Source organism: Lutra lutra, chromosome 3, assembly GCF_902655055.1.
Source record: "Lutra lutra chromosome 3, mLutLut1.2, whole genome shotgun sequence".
Classification (NCBI taxonomy): Eukaryota; Metazoa; Chordata; class Mammalia; order Carnivora; family Mustelidae; genus Lutra; species Lutra lutra.
In genome coordinates, this window is record NC_062280.1 from 56,214,720 (window position 1) to 56,239,051 (window position 24,332).

Consider the following 24,332-nt stretch of genomic DNA (forward strand, 5'->3'; position numbering starts at 1 on the left):
CACATTACGATCACCAGGGAAGCCTTTAAAAAACACCATTTGGAGACCTTCCTCAGGCCAACTAAATAAGAATCTCTGGGAATGGGACAAGGAAGCCCTATTTTAAAAATTTCCCCTGGTGATTTGCTGCCAGGGTCAAGAGCCAATGATTTAGAAGAATGGGTAGCCTGTGAATAGGGCAGGGTATTCCTCTAAGTGGACTTCTACAAGTTTTTATTTTTTTTTTTAAGATTTTATTTATTTATTTGACAGAGATCACAAGTAGGCAGAGAGGCAGGCAGAGAGAGAAGGGGAAGCAGGCTCCCCACCGAGCAGAGAGCCTGATGCCGGGCTCGATCCCAGGACCCTGAGACCATGACCCAAGCTGAAGGCAGAGGCCCAACCCACTGAGCCACCCGGGCACCCCAACTTCTACAAGTCTTTAGATGGTGTGTCCTCTGGAGTAGTTAAATAAAGATCAAGCTCTTTCACTTGACTCTTATTCCTCAATGTGTGTGTATATACACACACATATACATTTAACTGAGATATAATTGACAAATAAAATTGTATATATTTAAAGTGTACAATATGATAATTTGATATACATATATATCGTGAAATGATTACCACAATCAAGTGAACTGACACTACCCACTACCTCACATAGTTACATTTTTCACAATAGTCAAGATAGGGAAAAGACACTAAGTGTTGATCAATGAGTGAATAAAGAGAATGTGGCATATGCACATAATAGACTATTATTCAGTCATAAAAAGGAGGAAATCCTGCCATTTGTGACAGCAGGGATGAAATGGAAGGGCATTATGCTAAGTAAAATAAACCAAAGAAAGACCAATACTGCATAGTAATACTTACCTGTGAAATAGTTAAACGGAAAAAAAAAAGTCAAACTCCTAGACACAGAATAGAATGGCAATTACTAGGAGCTGGGGGTCAGGGAACTGGGGAGTTGCTGGTGAAATTGGTTAAAGGTTACAAGCTTTTAGTTACAAGAGGAATACATTCTGGGGATCACAGCATGGTGATTATATTCAATGCTATATTGTATACTTAAGGTTTACTTTTCTGGTAAATTTTAAGTGTCCTTACCGCAGAATAAATCTTTTTTAAAAAGGAATTATTTATCCCCTCCAAAAGGTATATGTTGAACTTCTGATCCCAGTGTGGCTATATCTGGAGATGGGACCTGTAAGAAATTATTAAGGTAAAGGAGATCATAGGGTAAGGCCCTGACTGGATACGATTAGGATACTTATAAGAAGGGACACCAAAGAGCTCACTCATTCTCTCTGTGTACACACTCATGGAGAAAGGGCCATGTGAGGACACATGAGAAGGTGGCCCTCTTCTCACCAGATATGGAATAGGGTAGAATTTTGATTTGGGACCTCTAGCCTCCAGAATTGGGAGAAAGAAATTTTCTGTTGCTTAAGCCACTTAATATTTTGTCAGCTTGAGCTGATTAAGACATATATTTTGTATGTATATAATCATATATATATGAATTATATATGTATGTATATACGTAATGAATTTACATGTATAACTCATTCACTCTTACAATGTATCAAGCACAGTGCTAGTGTGTGTGTGTGTGTGTGTGTGTAGTATATAATGATATACATACAAAAATAAACAAAACCAACAAACAAAGCCACCGTAAATAGGATAGATAGATAGATAAAACTAAATATATAGCTAACTGCCTGTCAACATAATTTTGCTCAAATGATAGTCTTAACCAACCTTTCAGAGTAATATGTATATATTATTCAGTGTAATTTGCTGTGTGATTTCATGAACAACCATGACCAGCTCTTTAGTCCCACGTTTCACTTCTAAGCACCAACAAACTAAGTAACTGACACACTTAACAGTTGCTTAGTCAAACTGAATCTTTGGTCCAAAATACACTAAAAAACTTCTCCTGGATTATTTGTATCTAGTGATAGAATGTTATTTAGTGCTTTGTAACTTGTAGATCCTTAACAAGGGCTGTAAACCATCCAGCTCAGAAATATAACAAAGTCAGTTTGAATTTTATTTCCATCACTTAAAAATATAGCTCTTAACATTTGGGACTCGTTTTGGAGACTGTTGATAAAATCTATGGGCCCACTCTGCAGGAAGAGACACAGTCACACATATACCCCCAAATCTGCATAAAACTTCATGGGTCCAGACACCCGCCTCAAGCTGTGCATGGCAGGATAACTTGTGTCCCCTACCTACCAATGTCCAGACCTCCTATCGGTGGGCCTTGTCATATTGCTGTCCTCTCCAGGTTCTGGTAATTTCTCTCCCTACCCCCTCAGATCAGGGCTGGTAACAGCTGTTCCCAGCTGCACCATCCTTTTTGTTCGCTCTGTCCTGACCCATCCCCCTTTGTAAACAGTCTTTTCAGTAACTCACTCAATACCTCGGTTTAATTGTACCATCTGATTCCTGCTGCGAACTGGCAATACAGCCTCCAAATTACATCTGGGGACCCAAAACAGTTTTGAAAAGCACTGATTTAAGAAACTCCATTCCATATGAAGATCTTTCGATTACAATTTTTTTTTACTGCAAAACAGAAGTTAGTATTTTTCTTTTAACTGGTAGAATACTTTCAAAAAGATAATCTTCTAATACAAGAATGTTTATTTTTACACATAAAAGTTCTCATGGAATTCTCCAGGGCTTGAAGCTTGAGAAACATGGTGCTTGACTTATTTTCCTAGAGGGCTGCTAGGCATCACGTGTTTGAAAGAATTGAAAGCTTGAGTAAAAGACAGATAAATGGCTTCTGTTGCTTGCCTCTAAGCTGCATGTCCCGTCATCCTGTCATGGAAGGAAATTAAAATTGTCTGACACATACTGAGTTTCATAAAGCCACACTGTTCCTCTACAGGATCCTGGGCGCCTGGAGAAGTCAGTAGTACCACAAGTAGATTTTTTTTTTTTTTTAAGATTTTATTTATTTATTTGACAGAGAGAAATCACAAGTAAGCAGAGAGGCAGGCAGAGAGAGAGGAGGAAGCAGGCTCCCTGCTGAGCAGAAAGCCCGATGTGGAGCTCGAACCCAGGACCTGGGATCATGACCTGAGCCGAAGGCAGCGGCTTAACCCACTGAGCCACCCAGGCGCCCCCCACAAGTAGATTTTTTGAGGATTTGATCTATAATCTTCATTTCAGAATTAAAGTTAAGTAAATTAATATTTAGTTATTGGAGTCTCTCTTTGTCCCTTTTTTTAAAGGATTTTATTTATTTATTTGACAGACATATCACAAGTAGGCAGAGAGAGAGGAGGAAGCAGGCTCCCTGCTGAGCAGGCAGAGAGAGAGAGAGAGAGAGAGAGAGGAAGCTGGCTCCCTGCTGAGCAGAGAGCAGGATGCTGGGCTCAATCCCAGAACCCTGGGATCATGACCTGAGCCGGAGGCAGAGGCTTAACCAACTGAGCCATCCAGGTGCCCCTCTCTTTGTCCCTTTTAAAAAATAAATGAACTCTATAATTTTTCTTTCCTCAGTCCTTTAGGACTTCTGTCTTCAAAGAATCCTAAAACAATAGCCAGTGGCTCTGCCATCCAGTGTCTCCTAAGATGAATAACTGAAAGACTTGTAATTTGCAACCTGCTTCATTATTAACTCCTTAACTATTTCCCCATTTCTAATTTGCTTTTTTACTCCCCCCAAATAGGTATCACTCAATTCAGAATTGGTATTTATAATTTGTTTTTCTAAACACTGAGCATGACAATTTTCACTAGAGGACAAAAGGCCACCATTAAACCACCTTTTTCCCCTGAAACTTTAAACTTGATTTAAATATTGTAAATATTAAGTAATTTAAAAATCATCAAGCAAAGAACCTAGAACCAATATTATATTTTATAGATGATTAGTCAAGAATTAGCTACAAAAGGCAGTAATTTAAGATTGTGTTTATTTTTTCTAAATTTCTAAAATTTCTTAGAAAAGCTGTTCTCTCTACAGTAGCTTATTCATTATCATCATGAAACACTGGACATTTGGAGTTACAGAAATCATCGGAGTAAACTGATTTTGCTCCATGCCCTATTAGAATAAGAAGAATGAATTATTTAAGATCTAGGTTCTTCTTTTCATTTTCATATCACATTATTTTTCATCTGAGTTTAAGGTCTTTTGCATTTACATGTCTTCACAACATTGCAACAAACAAAAACTAAGAGGCAAACAAAATGTTATCAATGTTCTACTTATTCTGGGTAAATACTCAGCAGTGGAAACCAGTCCACTACTCAGATATATTTCCCACACTTCATTGTCCTGCCTTCCTCTTTCTTCCACAGGGACTCAAAAGACATCACCCGTTATACAGCTGGTTCAATGATTGATTTAAGATTGCAATACCACAGATCTGCACTAAGTCAACAAGCAAATGGTAGAAGAAAGGTATTTATAAAGAACCTACTTCAGGTAAGTCATAGTAATAGGTGTTGTGGGAAAGCAAGACACAGTAACTTCCTTAAAGAATGTGTAGCTTGTTAAGTTTGAGGCACTAAGACAAATGTGTTATAATTTAAAAGATAATCTGATAGATTCCATAAGAGAAGTAGAAATAAAAACATTTGGGGGAGTCCACAGAGAGAATGATCATATGAAGCTAGGATTTGAAAACATTTCTTAGACAAGGTGGATATTTGAGGCAAGCTTTATTTAAGGGCTGTAATTTTGAAACACACTTGGGGGAAGGCATTTTCATTGAAAACAAAAGCATGAAATAAGACAAAGAAGGAAACTAGGATATCACTATTCTAGTCATGTCCTGTTTGGCTGAATCTGGGAAGGTAAAATGGGGTTCTATTATGTGGGACCCTACAAGTCAGGTTAAGGAGATGGGGCCTTGAGCCTAGGCAAAGGGAAGTGGCGGAAAGGCATAGAGCAGAACCAATGAGGAGTCTGTTGGAGGTGAGTGGGAGGAGGGGAAGTAAGGTAGAGACAAGTACCAGTAACAAGAAACTTTGTCCAGGTGTGGATGACCAAGACTTGACCGCAACCTTCCACAATATCCCAAGGTTGCAGTGAGGGCAGAGACGGATTAAAGACAAGCTGTGGCTGCCAAAGACATCATTTTCTTGTTAAACTAGTCAGCTCCCCTACTTGTGAAGGTCAGTGCCCTCACATTTTCACCTAATAAGTTAAGCAGCTTACATATTTCAGAATAAAAATTCCCTTTCATGTGAAGATGATGTGTTTCCCAAGTCTTTCTTTTGCTAAAAGGCAAAGGAGAGTTCGAGCAAAAGTGTATAAAATTCAATATATTAAAAAAAGGGTCAGTGAAATTCTGACATATAGGATAACATGGATAAACCTTGAAAACGCCATGCTAAGTAGAATAAGACAGACACAAAAAGACAAATATTGCATAATTCTTCTTATCTGAGGTACTTAGAGTAGTCGAATTAATAGAGAAAGAAAGTAGATGAGTTGTTACCAGGAGCTGAGGGAAAGAAGACAAGGGGGTTATTGTTTAATAGGTATAGTTTCCATTTGGGATGATGATAAAGTTCTGGAGATGGACAGTGGTGATGGCTGCACAATAATGTGAATGTATGTAATGCCACTAAATTAGATACTCAAGAAAGGTTACAATGGTAAATGTTATGGCATGCATATTTTCTACAGTTTTTTAAAAGCAAGGGCTGTGAGGTCTATATTGTGGTTTTTATGATGCCAAATTCTAATTTACTAGGTTTTAGGGAGAAAATTCACACTATGTGACCTGATAGGATCATGCCTACAGACCGTCCTTTCTACACAGGCCTCTGTTCTGCAGAAGGAGTCGTGGTCTCTAAGAGGTTACATAGGGAGTTAGGAGTCAGAGCAAAGGAGATGCATATAGTAATGGCTACAGTAGAAAGATTGTTTGGCCTAATGTTCCTGTCTTCAATGTAGGAATATATCTGCCAAGGAGGTCTGAATCTTTGCATTAGCCTGTCTGGGTACTCTTCCTCAAGACAGTGTAGCCAACCAAGGCTATTTTTCAAAGCACAGTTCATCATAGTCATGAATGCAGTGAAAAATATGACAAACACATCAATAGCTATCATAAAGAATGATTAAATCTAAAATACTCACTAGAGAGAAGAGGAGTGATACATGGGAATATTTCTACAGGATCAAAGTCTGATTTTAAAGTGAAAATTTCCTGCATCAACCCAATATGCATGGCTCTTGGTGTAAATGCCTTAGTGTCTCAATGAAAGGAGACCAATTAATAGGGCTATTTATCTTTGCGGGTTGACATAGCGCATATGGGACTCTGTAGGATCGAAATAAGCTACCAAAGAAGGAAAGAAACTGATGTGAAGTGGGAGAATCTGATAAGAAAAAAATGAAAGGAAATACTGAGAGGTCAGGAAGACTAGCAAGAAAGGAAGGCAGTTATAAAATCATGTTATGTGAAGGAAGAAGTCTACTGGGGTTGTGTAAGATGGAGAGCTAACATATCTCCAAAGCACTGGAAACATCTACAAAAGCTGTATGAAACAGTTTTGGAAGGGAATTAAAATATGCCTTAAAAAAAGAAAATTTGAAGTCAGAGTGGTGACCTGAATGGATACTGATAACCTGGAGGCTTGGGCTTAAAGCTCATTTAGACATGAGGTCTCATTTTGGGGGAGGCAAGGTGTTGGAACTAAGACCTCAAAAACCTAAAGACCCTCAAATCCAATAATCATGTATTCCCCTAAGAAATCCAAACTCCATGCTTGATACTCATTCAGACTTGGAATTTAAACTTATGTTATATTTCATGAAACCTCACTTAAAATATAAACAGAAATTTGGTTAGGAAACAGAGATACCCCTTGGCACGAGTAACTGCAAAACCCGCACTGGGGAACACAGACACGCCTACGTGGCAAGGGTGTGACAAGCTCACTGCAGATGAGCCCATGATAAGAAGTCAAAGAATAAGCAAGTAACAATTTTTGTGTGAGGTATAGGCAATGGACTCAAGATACAAAAAGATTAGACCCGATAATGGGAGTTACCAGAATGGAACTTAGAAAGTGACTACTAAAGAAAAGATCTTTAAAATTATTAAAACTGTAACAGGAGTAATTAAAACACAGGAATGAGAAATGCAAAAAGACAAGCTACTGTGAATAATGTTGGTGCTGCTGATGATAATAGTACAGTACTGGCCACTTGCTAGGCCCTTTTCTAAATGCTTTGCAAATATTAACTCATTTTGCAAATATTTTGCAAATATTAACTCATTTGGGGGCACCTGACTTGTTCAGTCAGTTAAGCGGCTGTCTTCAGCTCAGGTCATGATCCCAGAGTCCAGGGATTGAGCCCTGCTTTAGGCTCCCTGCTCAATGGGGAGTCTGCTTCTCTCCTCCCGGTTCTTGAGCTCTCACTTGCACACTGTCTCTCTCTCTCTCCCTCTCAAATAAATAAATAAAATCTTTAAAAAAAAATAGTAGCTCATTTAATCCTCACAGCAACATTGTATTATGAGGTATTAGTATTTTCCCATTTTAAAGAAGAGAAAACTGGGACAAAAAGGCTAAATAACTTCCTGTAGGTCACAAAAAAAAAGTGGCAGAGTTGAAATTTGTACAAGGACATTATTTATACAAATGTCTTAGTCCATTTAGGCTGCTATAATAAAATAGCATAGACTGGGGGGGTTTTATAAACAACAGAAATTGGTTCTTCCAGTTCAGTTCAGGAGGCTGTGAAGACCAAGATCTAGGTGCTGACAGATTCAGTGTCTGGTGAGGCTGGTTTCCCGGTTCATGGACTGCAATCTTCTTAGTGCAACCTCACATGGTGGGAGGGGCAAGGGAACTGCCTGGAGCCTCTTTTACAAGGGTACTTATTGCATTCCTGTGGGCTCTACCTCCATGACCTCATCACCTCCCCAAAGCCCCTTGTGCTAATACCAACACTGGGGGGTAGGATTTTAATACAGGATTTTGCAGGGAGTGGGGGTGGTAATGGTACACTTTCAATACATTTACCAGAATATAGGGTCTTAATCACTACACCAGACCAAAGAGCAAAGTTTATTTTCAAATGAAATGCCAAATTTCAAAGCCTTTCAAGATTTGAAAATTACAAAAATGAAAAAAACTTGTAATTTTGACAGAAACTCAGTAAATGAGTTAAATAGCAGATTAAGCACAACTGAAGAAAGAATAAGTGTAAAATAGAACTGAAAAAAATCTGAAAATATAGCCCAGAAAGAAAAAGAGATGGGAAATATAAAAGCAAGAATAAGAAATATAGAAAATACAATGAAATGATCCAACATATTTCTAACAGAAGCAGGAAGAGAACAGGAAGAACAATAAAGAGGCAATATTTAAAAACGTAGTGGCAGAAATTTCCAGAATTGGTGAAAGACATAAGTATTAAAGAAGTGCAGTATAAGTAAAGTTAAATCACACATGGAAATTTTGTAGTGAAAGTAAGAAAATTAAGAGAAAAATGAGCAAAAAAGAGAAAAACTAAGCAAAAAATGAGCCAGATTCACTATAAATGAACAATTAGATTAATAGCACATATCTCAAGAGCAGCCATAAATTCTAAAAGATTCTAGATTATCTAGAAGATAAGATCTCCAGAGTCCTGAGGAAAAATATCATAAATGTCGAGTTTTATACCCAGATAGTATATTATTCAGGCACGAGGACAAAGTAAAAATCCTACACTTACATTCCTGCTGAAAGAACAGCTAATTGAAGAATCTAGTTCAGGGTGGAAAAAAAACTCAGAAGAATGTATAGAATCCAAGAAGTAATGGTAAGCAAAGACACTGGTGAACATGACTGAGAAATCAATTTGGGAGATTAAAAAACAGTACCAGGTCACGTTAAAAATAGAAAACTAAAGTGTGATCAGTTCAGTCTGTGCACCATGAGGAAGATTACAAAGAGACTCCTTCAAGAGAGTCAGACTATTGAAATGATTGTCTTCTCTGTAAAAGGATGAGTTGAGGGAATATCTAACTGTTCGCGGGGCGCCTGGGTGGCTCAGTGGGTTAAGCCGCTGCCTTCGGCTCAGGTCATGATCTCAGGGTCCTGGGATCGAGTCCCACATCGGGCTCTCTGCTCAGCAGGGAGCCTGCTTCCCTCTCTCTCTCTCTCTCTCTCTCTGCCTGCCTCTCCGTCTACTTGTAATCTCTCTCTGTCAAATAAATTAAAAAAAAAAAAAGAATATCTAACTGTTCGCAAAGGGTACAAGTAAGGAAACTTCGTGACCCTGCTCTAGATGGGAGTTACTCTGAAACTGGCAGCATCGCTTGGATTCAGTGCTGCTCTTATGCCCACCACACAAGCAGCCCACCGGCTCCAAGGTCCATTTCCGCAGGCACTTTCTCTCTATCAGCTAGCTGTATTCCAAAGGAGGTGGTGCCAGCATTTTCTCTCCATTGTTTCTGTGCATTTTTTCATTCACTGTGGAAGACTAAGTAGTCTCAAGGGAATAATTTCATCCCTTGGGGCCTGACAGAGTTGGAGCCCGGCTGCAGGCAGAAGAGACACTTGGGTTCTCCCCTGGATGCAGACCACTACGACATCATGGCACTACTACATCCTGGCAAGCCACGCCAAGAAGAATGGGACAGACTCCTGTGGAAGAGTTGGCCTGGGATCACATCTCAAATATTAGTCCTTTACTTCTCTGGTCATAATCCCCTTTAAGTCTTTAAGCCTTCAATAAATCTTGTGAATTGCCACAGGCTGATCATAGCTATTACTGTGTGGAATTAAGGAAATCCCCTGTTTTCATGTTTGAAGCCAAGCTTAGAGAGAGAACAGCAACTGTCTATTGTGAGGCCAAATATGAGATAGCAGAAGATGGTCTTCAGAGCCTAGCACTGTGGTTGGAGTCACAGGACTGGCTAAGATGACAAGCTGCACCCAGGACAAGTTTGTATGATATGTAGGCATTTCCAGAAATGTGGAGAGGAGTAGCAAGTAAAAACAAAAGCTGATGGTTATGGCAAAACTAATGATAATATAAAAAGGAAGTGAAACTTCATTGTCACTAGTTGGGAAGTCATTTGGTGCTTGAATAGAAAGTTCTATAGAATAGACCTTGGAAACAATGGCTCAAATTAGCAGCCCTTCTAGAGGATTCACATTTTCATAAATGCTTCACTACTGGAAGGAATTTGGGCTCTCTGTGTGGGCTATCTCCCAGCGGGGTGGTCAGACTTCTCCCATGGTTAAGTTTCTTCCGAGAACACAAAAGCAGAAGCTGCCAGGCCTTTCCTAACCCTCAGGTCCAGAGCTGGCACAGCCTCACTTCTGCCCACAATACTGGGTAAAGAAGTCACAAGGTCATCCAGATGCAGTGTGGAGGGAAGGGACTACAGAAGGGCATAGCTACTAGGAGGCATAGTTCACTGGGTATGGTCTAAAGGAATTTTGTAAAAGGGAAAGGAATGAATGAATTCAGAATTCTTTTTTCTCCATCATTTGATAAGGATCAGACTCCATTCTCCCCCACTTTCACATCACCTCACACCTGATTTATTCTAAGTAATTGTAAAAGGCTCCCCCAAGTCCCAGTCTTCTCTCCACTTTCACCCAACTTGTACCAATTCTCATGTTAGCCTTCCAGAAACACTGTCTTTCTTTCTATGCCCAGGAAAGCTTGACTATGTAGTACTGTCTACATGATAAAGTTTGAACACCTTAGGCTTTTACTCAAGGGTCCACGTGCTTGTGCCTGAGAAGAGGGGTTAGGTTGGAGAATGACAGAAGTGAAACTCGCATGCCAGGAACTACTATCTTCCAGCTTTATCAAGCCTAACAGGTGCACAAACAGCACAAAGGAAACATATGAATGATGCATCCCTTTTTTTTTTCATCATAGGAACAGACCATAGAGGTAACAATGGTCAGCAGCTTGCAGGGATGGAAAAAACCTGCCAGATATGAACAAAAAGGCACCCAGAAATTCATTCTTTCCTACTGGAAGGATCCCATTATCACCCAGAAGAAAACTTCTGCTACCTTGTAAAGCCACTCAGCAAGCCATGTCACTTAAGACAATCTTCTATGCCCAATGTTTGAGCTCTGAGTCCCAATAATCTTGCTGCATAATATTCTACTATCTATTTTCCTGTGTCTACACTATAACTTATGCAGCTGCCCTTATATGTACCTGTGTAGGAGATTAGGGGATTTCCCATTTCTCCAGGAGGGCAGTTTGGGTTATGGTGAACCACAGAGGTCCTCTGCAGTGCTATCCCAATTTCATGTTTTAACTTCAGACTTACCTTTGTGCCACACAGTGTTTACCATAACCCTTTACCCCTTGATGCAAACCTTTGCACCCATTCATATTGGTCTATCCTCTCAGTTTCCTCACTGCCTAGTCCTTTCTCATCACTCTGCATAAGATAGGAAGAAATGGAGAAGATACAAGCTGTTCTGATGTCCCAAGAAGCTGAGGAGTTGCAACACAAGCCATGAGGGTAGCAAGAAGGACAAGAATGCCTTGTTATGTAGTCCTCTCATACCTACTGCCTTTTACTTGTATTTTTTCTTAAATACATGAAATGTTCTATCTCCACAGCCATACACTGAGCATGCTTTGGGAAAAGGACAGATGCATTTTATTTATTTATTTTAAAGATTTACTTATTTATTTTAGAAGGGTAGGGGCAGCAGGAGAGGGCAGTGAAAGAATCTTAAGTAGACTCCACACTGAACGTGGAGACTGACATGTGCCCAACCCTCCAACCCTGAGATCATGACCCTGAGCTGAAATCAAGAGCCAGATGCTTAACCAACTAAGCCACCCAGGCACCCTAAGAAGGGATTTATTTTAAACAGTGTCTTTCTACTCTATATATTTATACTTATTCAGAGCAGCAATAGATAATTGCTAGTTGGTTACCTCATAAAATGACAAAACTCTTACAGTTCACCTGTCCATCCATCAGTCCATTTTGTCACTGACTCAATCATCATTTACTGACTCTTCTCCACCACAAACCTCTGCTGGGCAGTCCCATCACTGGGCAGTGTATGCGGGTTCTGGTATTATTAGATTGCTCAGCATCTGATACATGGCACCAAATAAAATATTCAGCTTTAAAATTATAAAAATAAAGGGATAAAGTTATGAAAATAATACAAGCTCATGGCAAACATGAACACAGCATAGAAGGGTATAAAGGGAAAAGTAAGACTTCCTGGTTGCCACTCTACACAAACTTCCCATTCCAGCTATCCAAAAGTAATGGTTGAAGGTTTCTTATTTATCTTTCAGAAATTAGTATTTTTTTTACAAAAATAATATCATTCTATATGTGTTTTTCTCTTGTTGCTCCCACCTCTCATTTATACAATATATCTTGGTTTTCTTTTCATATAAGGCCATGTAACTCTCCTTGTTCTTTTTTTTAAGGGAAAAAAAAACCAGTTTTATTGAGGAGGGGCACCTGAGTGGCTCAATTGGTTAAGCATCTGACATTGGCTCAGGTCATGATCTCAGGGTCCTGGGACCAAGCCCCGCCTTGGGCTCCCTGCTCAGCATGGAATCTGCTTTTCCCTCTCCCTCTGCTCCTCCTCCCCACTCAGGCTCTCCTTCTCTCTCTCTCTCTCTCTCAAATAAATAAAAAAGATCCTCAAAAAAAAAAAAAAAAAGGGCAGTTTTATCAAGGGGCACCTGGGTGGCTAAGTCAGTTAAGCATCCAACTCTTGATTTCAGCTCAGGTCATGATCTCAGGATCATGCAATCAAGCCTGTGTCATTGGGGTCTGCACTAGGTGAGAAGCCTGCTCAAGATTTTCTCCTCCGTCTCCCCTCTTTTCTCCCACTTGTGCACTCTCTCTCTCAAAACAACAAAAAAAGTTTTATTGAGATATAATTCACATACCACGCAATCACTTATTTAAAGTATACCCAGGGGCGCCTGGGTAATTCATTCAGTTAAGCATTGTACTCTTGGTCTCGGCTCAGGTCATGATCTTGGGGTCCTGAGATGGAGCCCCAATCTGAGCCCATGTGGGCTCTGGGCTCATCAGTGAGTCTGCTTGAGGATTCTCTCTCTCCCTCTGCCCCTCCCCCCCACTCACACGCACTCTCTCTAAAATAAATCTTTTTAAAAAATAGTGTATCATTCAATGGTTTTTAGATTATTCAGAGCTGTGCTGCCACCACCACAATCCTCATTCATTATTTTTAATGGTTGCAGAGATTTTGTTTTATCTTATGCCATGAGGTCAGTAAATACTTGTTGAATTGGTTTAAAATATAGATTTGGTTGAGAAAGTGGAGAAAAAAAAGAAAGTTGTCTAGAAACATAAAAACAAAAAAGCTCCAAGGCTTCTGCTGGTCCTTTAAGCCAGTTTTAAGCAACTATGTTATACTGATATAATATGGATGAAAAAATATTCTTTTCATTTTATCTAGATCTTTTCTTTCCAGATAGCAGAGTTCTAATCCACATGGACACAAATTCATGTTGCATTGTGCTAGATTTCCTTTAGCAAGTCAATTATTTTTGCTTTCAAGGAATGCTTTATTTCATTTGGGTAAGTTTAAAAATAAATACTACTTTTAATAATCTTCCCAAATCAAGTTAGTCTGTAATATTTCAACAGTAACAGGACAATTTTTGCAGCATTTGTTTTAAATATACTGTGAAGGTAAGCATTTCAGATTAATACAATATTTATAAAATGTCTAAAGCAAGGTAAGCAAATTGTTTTTGAAATTATTTATAAATATTAGGAACTTTAAGCATATGTGGTGCTAAGTAATACTGACATGTCTGGGAAAATGTGCAAAACAGAGGGAGATAATGCAACTACTCTTTCCGCACACTTATATTCCCACATACAAAATAATACATTCTCCGAGGGGGAAAAAGGCACTTGGTAAATTAGTAAGTCCTACAGTGACATTAAAACATGTACTTAAATACTAACCTGAATCAGGCTAAGCAGTGGAAAATGTGGACTCAAATGCTATTGAAGATAGGAAAGGAAACACAGGCACTCGTTTGTAAAAAGAGGAAATGCTATGGTTGGAAAACATCTTTCTGGAGATTTTAAAAATATGACAAGAACAGGACAGATTTGATGCCACATTCCTCTCTCAGGATCGAGACTTGATCCCACGAGGGCATACTGCTCGTGGGTTCTATTATTATAGTCCAGTCCCACGCTGAGCCTCGAAGTGCAATATTCACTCTTCCTCAATGCTTAGTGTCTAAGTTCCTGAGAACTTTCCCCCTCAGGATGGCTCTGGTTCTCAGCAGTGATCGAGCAAGTGCTCTTCGTCAAGTGTATCAGGAAGCATGTACCATTTTCCCAAAACAAATTGATCAGATGTCAGAAACAGAATTCTCAGTTCTTTTTCTCTCCTTAGGTCAAACTCCATCATTCCTGGGATTTGACTGAGATCTGAAAAATACTGTATTTTATATTCTCCAGCCAAACAGTCATGATCTTAAAAAGTTTCTAATTTCCCCAAGTTTCCTTAAAAATGTATTTTACATTCGGGGTGGGGGGTGGGAGGTTGGGGGCACCAGGTGGTGGGTATTGTAGAGGGCACGGATTGCATGGAGCACTGGGTGTGGTGCAAAAATAATGAATACTGTTATGCTGAAAAAATAAAAAATTAATAAAAATAAATAAATAAATAAATAAATAAATAAATAAAAAATAAATAAATTAAAAAATGTATTTTACATTCTATATGACTTTATACTTTACCTCTGTGTCCTGGACTTAAAATCTAGCACAGCTAAGAAGATGATGGAGCTGTTTTAATGAGGGTAAAAGAAACCCCAAGAAAATATGGGTTCCATAAAAAATAAGCAAATATATGCCAGATATAGGAAGCTTCAGCCTCTTTGTGCTTTTTTAAAATGCCATATGGGACTCTGGATATGGGGAAATGGGCTGAACTCTTTTAGGAGAGAGAAAGTAATTTCTAGTTGGCCCATCCTTAGAGTGAAAAATCATTGCTGTGAAAAACAGTACTCAGCAATTAAGGTGACAAAAAAAAAAAAAAAAAAAAAAACCTGAACTGTTTTCTTCTTCCTGCTTTCTGAAGAGAGGGAAGATGTTAATTGAGAGGATGGACTACGAAGACACATCATCAGTGGAGAGCATGCGACTGTGCTTGGTACATAACAGGAACTGCAGAAAGATCAGTGTATTCCTGCCACCACAGTAGCAAACCGACTTCAGCTAGCTTACATAGAAAAGCAATTTATTAAAGAGTGCTAGGTATTTCTGCAAGACCAGAGAGTCTCTGTTTGAGGTTATCCTACTGGGAAGATGCTCAGCGCTTACCAGGAAACTGCTTCATGGAGACCCACGGCTGCTCTGGTAGTCCCACACACCTCTACGGGCATCACCTACCCAGACTGCTAGATACTACCAGTCATGCAACTTTTACCCCCCAAAGCTTGAAAGCCTCTATGGCTAGCCTTGCCAGAAAATGGATTCTTGCGCTCTCACATAGCTCTCTCATAATGAAATCTCAAATAGGTGCATTGGATTGCCATTGACTATATACCATGAGAACCAGGAAAATGGAGTAGCTAGCTTCCACTCTGGGAAATGGGTACATAATGGAAGACGATTCCCAAATGTGAGAATGGTGTGGCTGGGTAGCCACAGGGCATAGCACACATTTTCCGTGGAAAGAATGGCTCCATTATAGACGCCGGAGAGTTAGTAGGTCTTGACAGATTAGATATTACAGTGAGGAAGAGGGGGCAGCACCAGTGACTCTCAGATTTCACATGTGCATCTGTGGTGGATGGCGGTGCCATTACTGAGTTGGGGTGGGCTTGTTCAGTGCAAGAAAAGCCACCGGGGTCAAGAATTCAATGTGGGGGGATTCTGGGAAGATGACAGCAGAAGTGGCATAATTTGTTAATCTCCTCAAAGCAGCCTATAAAAAGAAACCAAAAATAGCACAATAAAGCCAAACAGTAGTCTTCAACAGTAGGTATAGTCTTCAACAGTAGGTATAGTCTTCAACAGTAGGTGAGAAGGAATTCCCATATGTTACAAAATATGAGTGGGTAAGGAGTAACCACTGACAGCTTTAAGACCTGCTTGTACCAACACCTGCACAGGACAGAGGGAAGCAAGGGACATCAGACAGACTGGAGAACCCCAAAGAGCCGAGAAGTACTCACTGGAAACTTCAGAAGACTGACAGGGGTTTTATACTCTAATAATGAATGAGCATAAAGAGCTTGCAGTGAACTCTGAAGGGGCGACAGAAGTCTGGGTCCCATGAAGTCCCACACTAAGTATTCAAAACTTACTTCTAGGACAAAGTTCCATCACTACAGGAAATGTTGCAAGGAGAATGCAAATTGAGCACCACAGGAGCGGCAAAGTCCAAGGAAATAGCAGGTCCAGTTAAAAGTAGGGGAGGATGTAGCTCCAGAAAGTAAGCGACACAAATAGAACAAAAAAGAGAGAACTATAGATCTGTGAAGTTAGAAGGATTATCTGGAGCTACAGTTATTTCTAGAGTTAAGGAAAACAAATTTTAAATATAAATGAACAAAAAAAGAATCAGATCTTCGTGTTAATGTAAACAAACAAACAAACAGATTAAGAGGCAGAATAAACATCCCTACAGATTAGGAAGGAACACTAGAGAGACATTACCACAACATGTCTTGCCACAGAGAGAGGATGTGCTCTGACATGAAAGTAGGGCTTTCATGGCTTATGGTCTGAAGCTTTGTGTCAAATAAATTGAGGGCCCATGAAGGAACACTGTGACCATGGGAGACCTTCTCAAGAGAGTTGCCAATGTTCACAGCCCTGAGTCTTGTTAAGGATTCCTTTTCCTCTTCTTATTAGGAGATGTGATGATGCAAAAGGCTGAACTGGGAGGGCATTACAATGAATTGTGGATAGAGATAAGGGATTTTGCCAATAGACTTTTCAGTGAAGGTTTATTCTAATGAGCTGGGTTTGCTACATTATTTATTCCCATCATGTTGGAATACTCATGAAGCCAAATATTCCACCAGTCAGACTGGACCTTCTCTTTTTTTACGTTATTCCAGTAACTGCAACCCCTGAGCTAGAGGTGCCTAGGAAATGGCAGGGAGTTGCAATGGAGAGGAAAAGAGCTTGAAGTCTTCCTAACAGTAATAATGGCAACTTCCAAAAACTTGCTCTTCTGATCAAATAATCAATTTTTTTAAATAGTAAGAAATATATGCTTAAGGTTTTTCTTTTTAAGATTTTATTTATTTGAAAGAGAAAGAAAGAACGCACAGGTGGGGAGGGGTTAGGAGGAACAGAGGGAGAGGGAGAAACATACTCCCCACTGAGCAGGGAGCCCAACCTGGGGCTCAATTCAAGGACCTCGAGATCATGACCTAGGCTGAAGGCAGACGCTTAACCAACTGAGCCACCCAGGCACCCCATGCTTGAGTTTTATTTGAAATGTTTCCTACCTGGGGCACCTAGGCAGCTCAGTCAGTTGATTGGCCGACTCTTTTCTTTTTCTTTTTTTTTGAATTTTCATACTTTCATTTAACCCAGTGTATCCAAAATATTTTAATTCTGATGTGGAAGCATTTACAGTTATTAATGATATTTTACATTATTCTTTTTTAAATTTTATTTTATTTTATTTCAGTGTTCCAAAATTCATTGTTTATGCACCATACCCAGTGCTCCATGCAATATGTGCCCTCCTTAATACCGACCACCAGGCTCACCCAACCCCCACCTCCAAAACCCTCAGTTTGTTTCTCAGAGTCCACAGTCTCCCATGGTTTGTCTCCTCCTCCGATTTCCTCCAACTCATTTCTCCTCTCCATCTCCCAATGTCTTCTGTGTTATTCCTTATGCTCCACAAGTAAGTGAAACCATATGATAATTGACTCTCTTTGCTTGACTTATTTCACTCAGCATAATCTCTTGATTTAGGCTCACGTTATGATCTGAGGGTTGTGGGATCAAGCCTTGCAGTGGGCCCTGTTCTCAATGGAGAGTCTGCTTGAGATTCTCTCTCTAAAAATGAATAAACCTTCTTTAAAAAATGCTCCTTATCTATAATACTTCCTAGATCTTACATAGATAATTTGGAATTTTTGATAGCTTTTAAATTATAAATTTTAAAATACTCCTTCCAAACAACCACACAAATACATTTTTTTCCCAAGCCAAAACAGATATTCCCGTGCTTGAAATGCTGTTTCTAATTTCTAACTTATTTTTACAGACTAATTTGCAAAATGAAATTGTTCGGATAATTGGTTTGCAGTAAACATGGTATACCAAATTGGTTTCTAAATTTAGAGAAAGGTTGAGTCTCCTTTTATAATAATCAAGAAATAATAGAAGTATTAATGATAATGGAGTTTCCATAATTAAAAAGCCAAATTCTGAAATAACAAGCAGAAATAAACTTTAGCAGGTAGTAGCAACATAAATTATAATTCTTGCAAATAGTTATTTTGAGCTTTTTTCATGGGATAATGCAATCTCCAATATGCAATTTACTAAATGATAAAACATGTATCATATGTGTCATAATTATGTTTCACAGTCTTGTTGAATTTGGTACTATTAGACATAACAAAGATATGGGAAATAGTGCATGAAATTCTGAGAGTCATAAAAGACAAAGTTGTTTTAATTAATGCTTTGATTTCTATGTCTGATATTTAAAAATTTTTAAAAAGTAGTAATTGTTATCCATATAAATGTTTTCAAAGAAAAATCTTGCTTACATGTAATAGGATTTGCAGATGAACTATATTTTAAATACAGTAGACTCCATGTCCTTTCTTGGAGGTTTTTGAGGACTGATTTTTGGTAATATCTCTTTGGCATAAAATGTTTTATGAAGTCCAGCTTCTCGAAGTGCTAACTCAAAACGGAGTCTAGGGTCAGAAATTATCTGTAGAAATAAAATACATTTAAATAAGTAGCAATTCATTGAACTAAATTACATTTTATTATTTTGTTTCATATTTCCTCAAGCTGTTTAACTTTTTTTCTGGGTAGATGACTATAAACTTGGTATATACAGTGACTATATTCTGTTGAGTTTTGTTTGTTTTTTACTGGAAATGTCCAGGGGCACCTGAGTTGTTTGGTTGGTTAAGTGGGAAACTCTTTATTTTGGCTCAGGTCATGATCTCAGGGTCTTGGGATAGAGCCCCAAGTTGGGGAGTCTCCTTGTGGATTCTCTTTCTCCCTCTTCCTCTACCTCTGCCCCTCTCCCTACTTGGGCTCATTCATGCTCACTCTCTCTCTCTCTCTCTCTAAAATAAATAAATAAATTTTTTAAAAAAGAAAAATAACACACACAAATTAAATTAAAAGAAAGAAAAAGAGAAGAAAAGGAAATGTCCAAATCTTCTTAGTATGATTATTTTCCAGTGTATCCCTCATTTCCAACATAAGGTATAGGGAATATCATGCCAAATTAGTCAAAAAAAGCCACATTGAAATTATTAAAAAATGGGGTGGAAAAAGCTTACTTTCAGTACTATTCACTGATTCATTATTGATAGCTAGAATTAGAAAATAAAGACAATCATCATTTAAAATAAATCTAAACCACAACCTTATACACTGTTCTTTAAACATCAATTTCTCCATCATTCAGCAACATGTAAATTATGTTTAAACACATGGCCCCTACTTTAATAACAACAACAACAAAATCAATCAAACTCTCCTTCCAAGGCTGGATTTCTATTTCAAGCAGGATTAGAAAATGTTTCCACCAATGTGATTCTAAGTGGGAATTGAAATATGAGTAGCTCAATTTCTATTTTCATTTATAGCTGATTGGGCCTTTTTCCTCTTCCCCTTCTTCTATGAACATTAAATGTCAACAGACACTGCTTGCTATGATAAGGTAGCCACATATGGATTTTAGCTAATGAGGCATTTTACATGGACTTGAAATTCCCCTAGAGGATGGGATAATAAGCTGTTGAAAGCAGCCCCTCCTTGAAGAAGCTCTTGAGCTAACAGGAGTAATAAGAATGTATACAGATAACTGCAATTCGCGTGGCCCATGTGACTGATGTTCCAAGAGTAGAAGAACACAGAGGTGCATTTCCTCATGCAGGTGAGACTAGGATGACCTCAGGTAAGCAACAGCACTTGAGCTAACTGTGATGTCCACCCTATTCTTCTACAAAGCAGAGTGGGGAGGAAAACAGAGCAGGAAAGGAAGGCACATGCAAATTTAGAGGTGAAATAGGTCAATTTGGGACCAGGGCTGTTCGGGTAGAACAATGGAGTAGCAGCAGTCTGCTACAGTGCTCTACCCATGAAGTACTAAGTGCCTAAACTTGGCTGGCAGCAAGAAGAAAGAAAACACGATGAAGGGAAGAATCAAGAGATTGTGGCAACTAAAGAGGGACGGAAATGAGAGACAATGGTGCATGCAAGTCAAAAATACAGAGATTTTGTGTCTGAGAAGCAACGTAGTTGATCCTTCCACCCAGCGTCTCTTCTGGATACAGTCTCCGTGGTCCCCCTCATCCACATCCAAGGATTCAGGCTCCACCTGTATGCTCCCTAATTATCTCCTGGATTCACCTGTCTTCTCAGCTTCTGGTTTGTGAGGTTTAAAATGTCTCATTATTCTATTTTTAAAATAGACGAAGTGAAATGGAGATCTCTCTCAAAAGCTGACCGTCATTTCCCCCAATTCACCTCCCCAGAAGCAGCCAATCAGTTTCTCGTAAATATGTTCTAGACATCTTCACCCTAGACATGACAGGAACAAAACACATTCTCTTTCTCCCTAAATCTGTTTTTACTTCTGTATTCTTATATGGTTAATGGCAGCCACAACTAATGATTATAATTTACTGAATTACTTCTAGGTGCCGGGCAATATCCTAGGCAATTGACATTTATTATCCTAATCCTCATAAGAACCTTACAGATTATTATTTTACAGATGAAGTAAACAAGACATAAAGATGTTAATAGCTTACACAAGTTCACATAGCCAGTAAATAGCGGACGTGGATTTGAATCCAAAATGCAGGCTCTCCTCAGTATCACTTGCTACCTAGTTTGGTATCATTACTCCCTCCTCTCAGAAAAAGCCATTCATGCCCCTCCATCCCGTGTTGATGAGGCCTCTGCCATCTGAAAAGGGTCTGACCCCCAAACCCACCAATTTTCTATCCAGGACATGTTGCTAACACATATCTGATTATATAATTCACCTGCTTCTGAGTCTCGCCTGTGCTCACAAGATAATGTCTTAGCAAGCTAGAGCTTCTATACTTTTCATCCTGACCGTAATCTAGGTTTCCAGTCTCATCTCCCAGCACCCACCCTTGCCGCTTACTTTACAATGAAGACACGCCAGTAAGGGCCCCTTTCTGCCCTCCTCTGCTTGGTGAAACCCTTAATTGCCTCAGCCCAGGTACCTGAAAGTTTTCCAGTTTCTGACCAATTCTCTGCCAACCCCGACTGCCCTCCCTGCTTTGGCTTCTGGAGACACACTTACATCCTTAAAATGAATCCCTTTCTTTTTACCCTACCCCTCCTCCCAACGTATTTTTGTTTGTTTGTTTTTAGTTTAAATCACCTAGAGTAAATTTTGTTACTGCTGCTAAGAATCCTCGCCTAAGATGCAGATTAGTTTCTTCTTTGACACTTTGACTTCCCTAGTCAGCGTGTCCATGCATGTCCATGGTCTGCTTACCACTGCAGCCTTTAGACCTCCACCACTGAGGTAGTCTCACCCCAGGGGCATTACTGCCACACAGGCTACTTTCCCTCCCAACCCAGCTACCCTGCTCACTTCCTCCAGGAGAACAAGTCCATCCTGTTTGGAATGCAGCCCTGGCAACTCCACAATGCCAGAGACACTGTATGTTCCATAAATATTTGTCCAATTAATAAATGAATTGTTCACAAAGAGGCACACTCAATTTATTTGCCAGTGGGTGAATGGATGCAGTTTCTTACTTTTCAAATAATTAAACATTGAGCTGCACTCTTTAGATTTGTAAAATTAATAAACTAGGGGGAACTACTCTCTCCCTTAATTTCAGTGATATCCATTCATTCATCTGTCTTCCCTCCTGCTTTCCATCCATCCATCCAAAAAGACTTTTTTTAAAAATATTTATTTATTTATTTATTTATTTATTTTACAGACAGAGACCACATGGAAGCAGAGAGTCAGGCAGAGAGAGAGGAGGAAGCAGGCTCCCCGCTCAACAGAGAGCCGGATGCAGGGCTCGATCCCAGGACCCCGGGATCATGACCTGAGCTGAAGGCAGAGGCTTTAACCCACTGACCCACCCAGGTGCCCCCCAAAAGGCTTTTTAAGATTCTTTCTCGGTAACAGACTAAAAGGAGTCAGAAGTTCCTGGAAATGGTTAAATACACCTTAATATTTTTCCACAGAAAATGATTTCTTTTATCACTAGCTCTGATGTATTATCTTCATTTTAATTTCTGAAAGCTCCCCTCTGCTTTATCCTATCAGTATCATCAGCTGTTACTTTAATAGGACTTATATTATGATTTTAAACAAATTCCAAATGATAGAGAAACATTTAAACAAAATACAATATTAACACAACTTTAAAGTTTACAAGTTTTAAAAATAATTTTTAACATAAAAATGTAAATTTAAAAAATAATTTTCGGGATGCCTGGGTGGCTCAAGTCGATTAAGCAGCTGCCTTCAGCTCAGGTCGTGTCCCAGGGTCCTGGGATCGAGTCCCACATCGGGCTCCTTGCTCCGTGGGGAGACTGCTTCTCCCTCTGCCTCTGCCTGCTACTCTGCCTTCCTGTACTCTCTCTATCTCTCTGACAAATAAATAAATAAAATATTTTAAAAAATAAAAAATAAAAAATAATTTTCAGTGACAGATTCATATGTTCAGATAAACTATTCCACGGTCACCTATCAACTATTTTATAACATTACGAATTGGGCAGTGATTGTGTGTTATCATTTAGCAGTAAAAATTACGTTAATCCATGTGGCATTCAAATGTAAATATTGAAAATAATCTGAAACCCAAAACACACACTTCCATAAATCTTACCGTCATGGCTTTTGCATCAATCATGCTAATTCCCATAATTACCTGGTATTCATTGTATGTATTCAATGTAAAGAGTGGCTTTTGAAGAATAAATTCTTCTTCAATTCCAATACCCATCCTTGCTTTCGATGCCGTTGTATCTGACATCATTCTAACGGGATCAAACTGAGCGACAATAGCAACCTAAAAGAAGAAAAAGCACAGCTACTTGGATTAAGATACAAGCTAACTACTTCTGGGGAACACTACTATTAATGTTTAATGTCTAATAAAATTTCCTAACTTTAAGGAAGATAAAACCTAAGGAAGGGCAGACAGAATATTAAACCAGGCCAGTCCTAGAAATCCATGAAGGAGTTAATGGTTTAAAAACAAAATATGTTAAAAGGCCATGATATATATTGTTTGCTACTGATTGAATAATTACAGTTACGATTAAATTTAGATAAAAATTTATATTTCTGGTACTAAGAGGAAATCAAGCCTAGAAAACCTACATACTGAACTACCCTAAAAGTAACCAAAAGATAAAAACATTGACTTTTAACCACTATCAGCATATGGCCATGGTAACAACCCCATGGAGCTTTCTAGGAAGTTTAATCTGATCAAGCTCAATCTAGAATATATTATTAATGGGTTAAGTTGAGTTGTGTTGGCATCATTGGGCAAGATGGGTGAATGCCATTGTGTAAGTAACTAGAGTTCCAAAGATTGTTGTAAACCATTGTTTTCCCTTCTACTAAAAAACTGTGTAGTCATTTTAACATAAATGCCCTTGTCCTTTATGATAATTGAATCATTCAAACCTGTATCCTAATGAAAAGAAGCCACTAATTTTGTAAATTATATGCACCATTAGTAACACCTGCCTGTTAATTCCTAAAGTCAAGAATTAGCATTAAGAAAATGGCATTTTTAATGCCATTTAGAAACCGTAATGACATAACTGAGTTGAACGTACTTTAATTATTATAGGTTTCCTAGCCAAAATGTCTTATACTATAGTTCTAAACACTGATTACAGGTAATGGGCACGGATATTTCCTCTTTCAAAGAGTTCACAGATGGGAAGAATTCTAATTATATGGACTCCGTAGTTATCAAAGTTATATTGTGAACAAGAATGTGTTTAGAAATAGTGACATTAAAGTTTTGTCCCCAGGAATGTAATTATTTGCTAATGATAGAGTAATTTAACGTTTGTTGAATCTAGGATGACAGGTCTTAGGTTCCTATGCTTTGAATTTATTTCTGTCAACTATTTTATCAAGGAAGA

At 38.8% G+C, this 24,332-nt stretch overlaps 1 protein-coding gene across 1 annotated transcript in view; it reads right to left on the reverse strand.

Annotated features, from left to right (window-relative positions):
• The window catches only part of CCDC148 (coiled-coil domain containing 148), a 273,305-nt gene that overhangs the window by 10,812 nt on the left and 238,161 nt on the right, over positions 1–24,332 (reverse strand). Inside the window, exons 14-15 of the mRNA XM_047721825.1 lie at positions 23,096–23,236; positions 18,737–18,906 (exon numbers count right to left, since the gene is read on the reverse strand). Of these exons, the coding sequence (XP_047577781.1) occupies positions 18,760–18,906; positions 23,096–23,236 (288 nt within the window). The 3' untranslated portion in view covers positions 18,737–18,759. The remainder of the gene's footprint in view (positions 1–18,736; positions 18,907–23,095; positions 23,237–24,332) is intronic.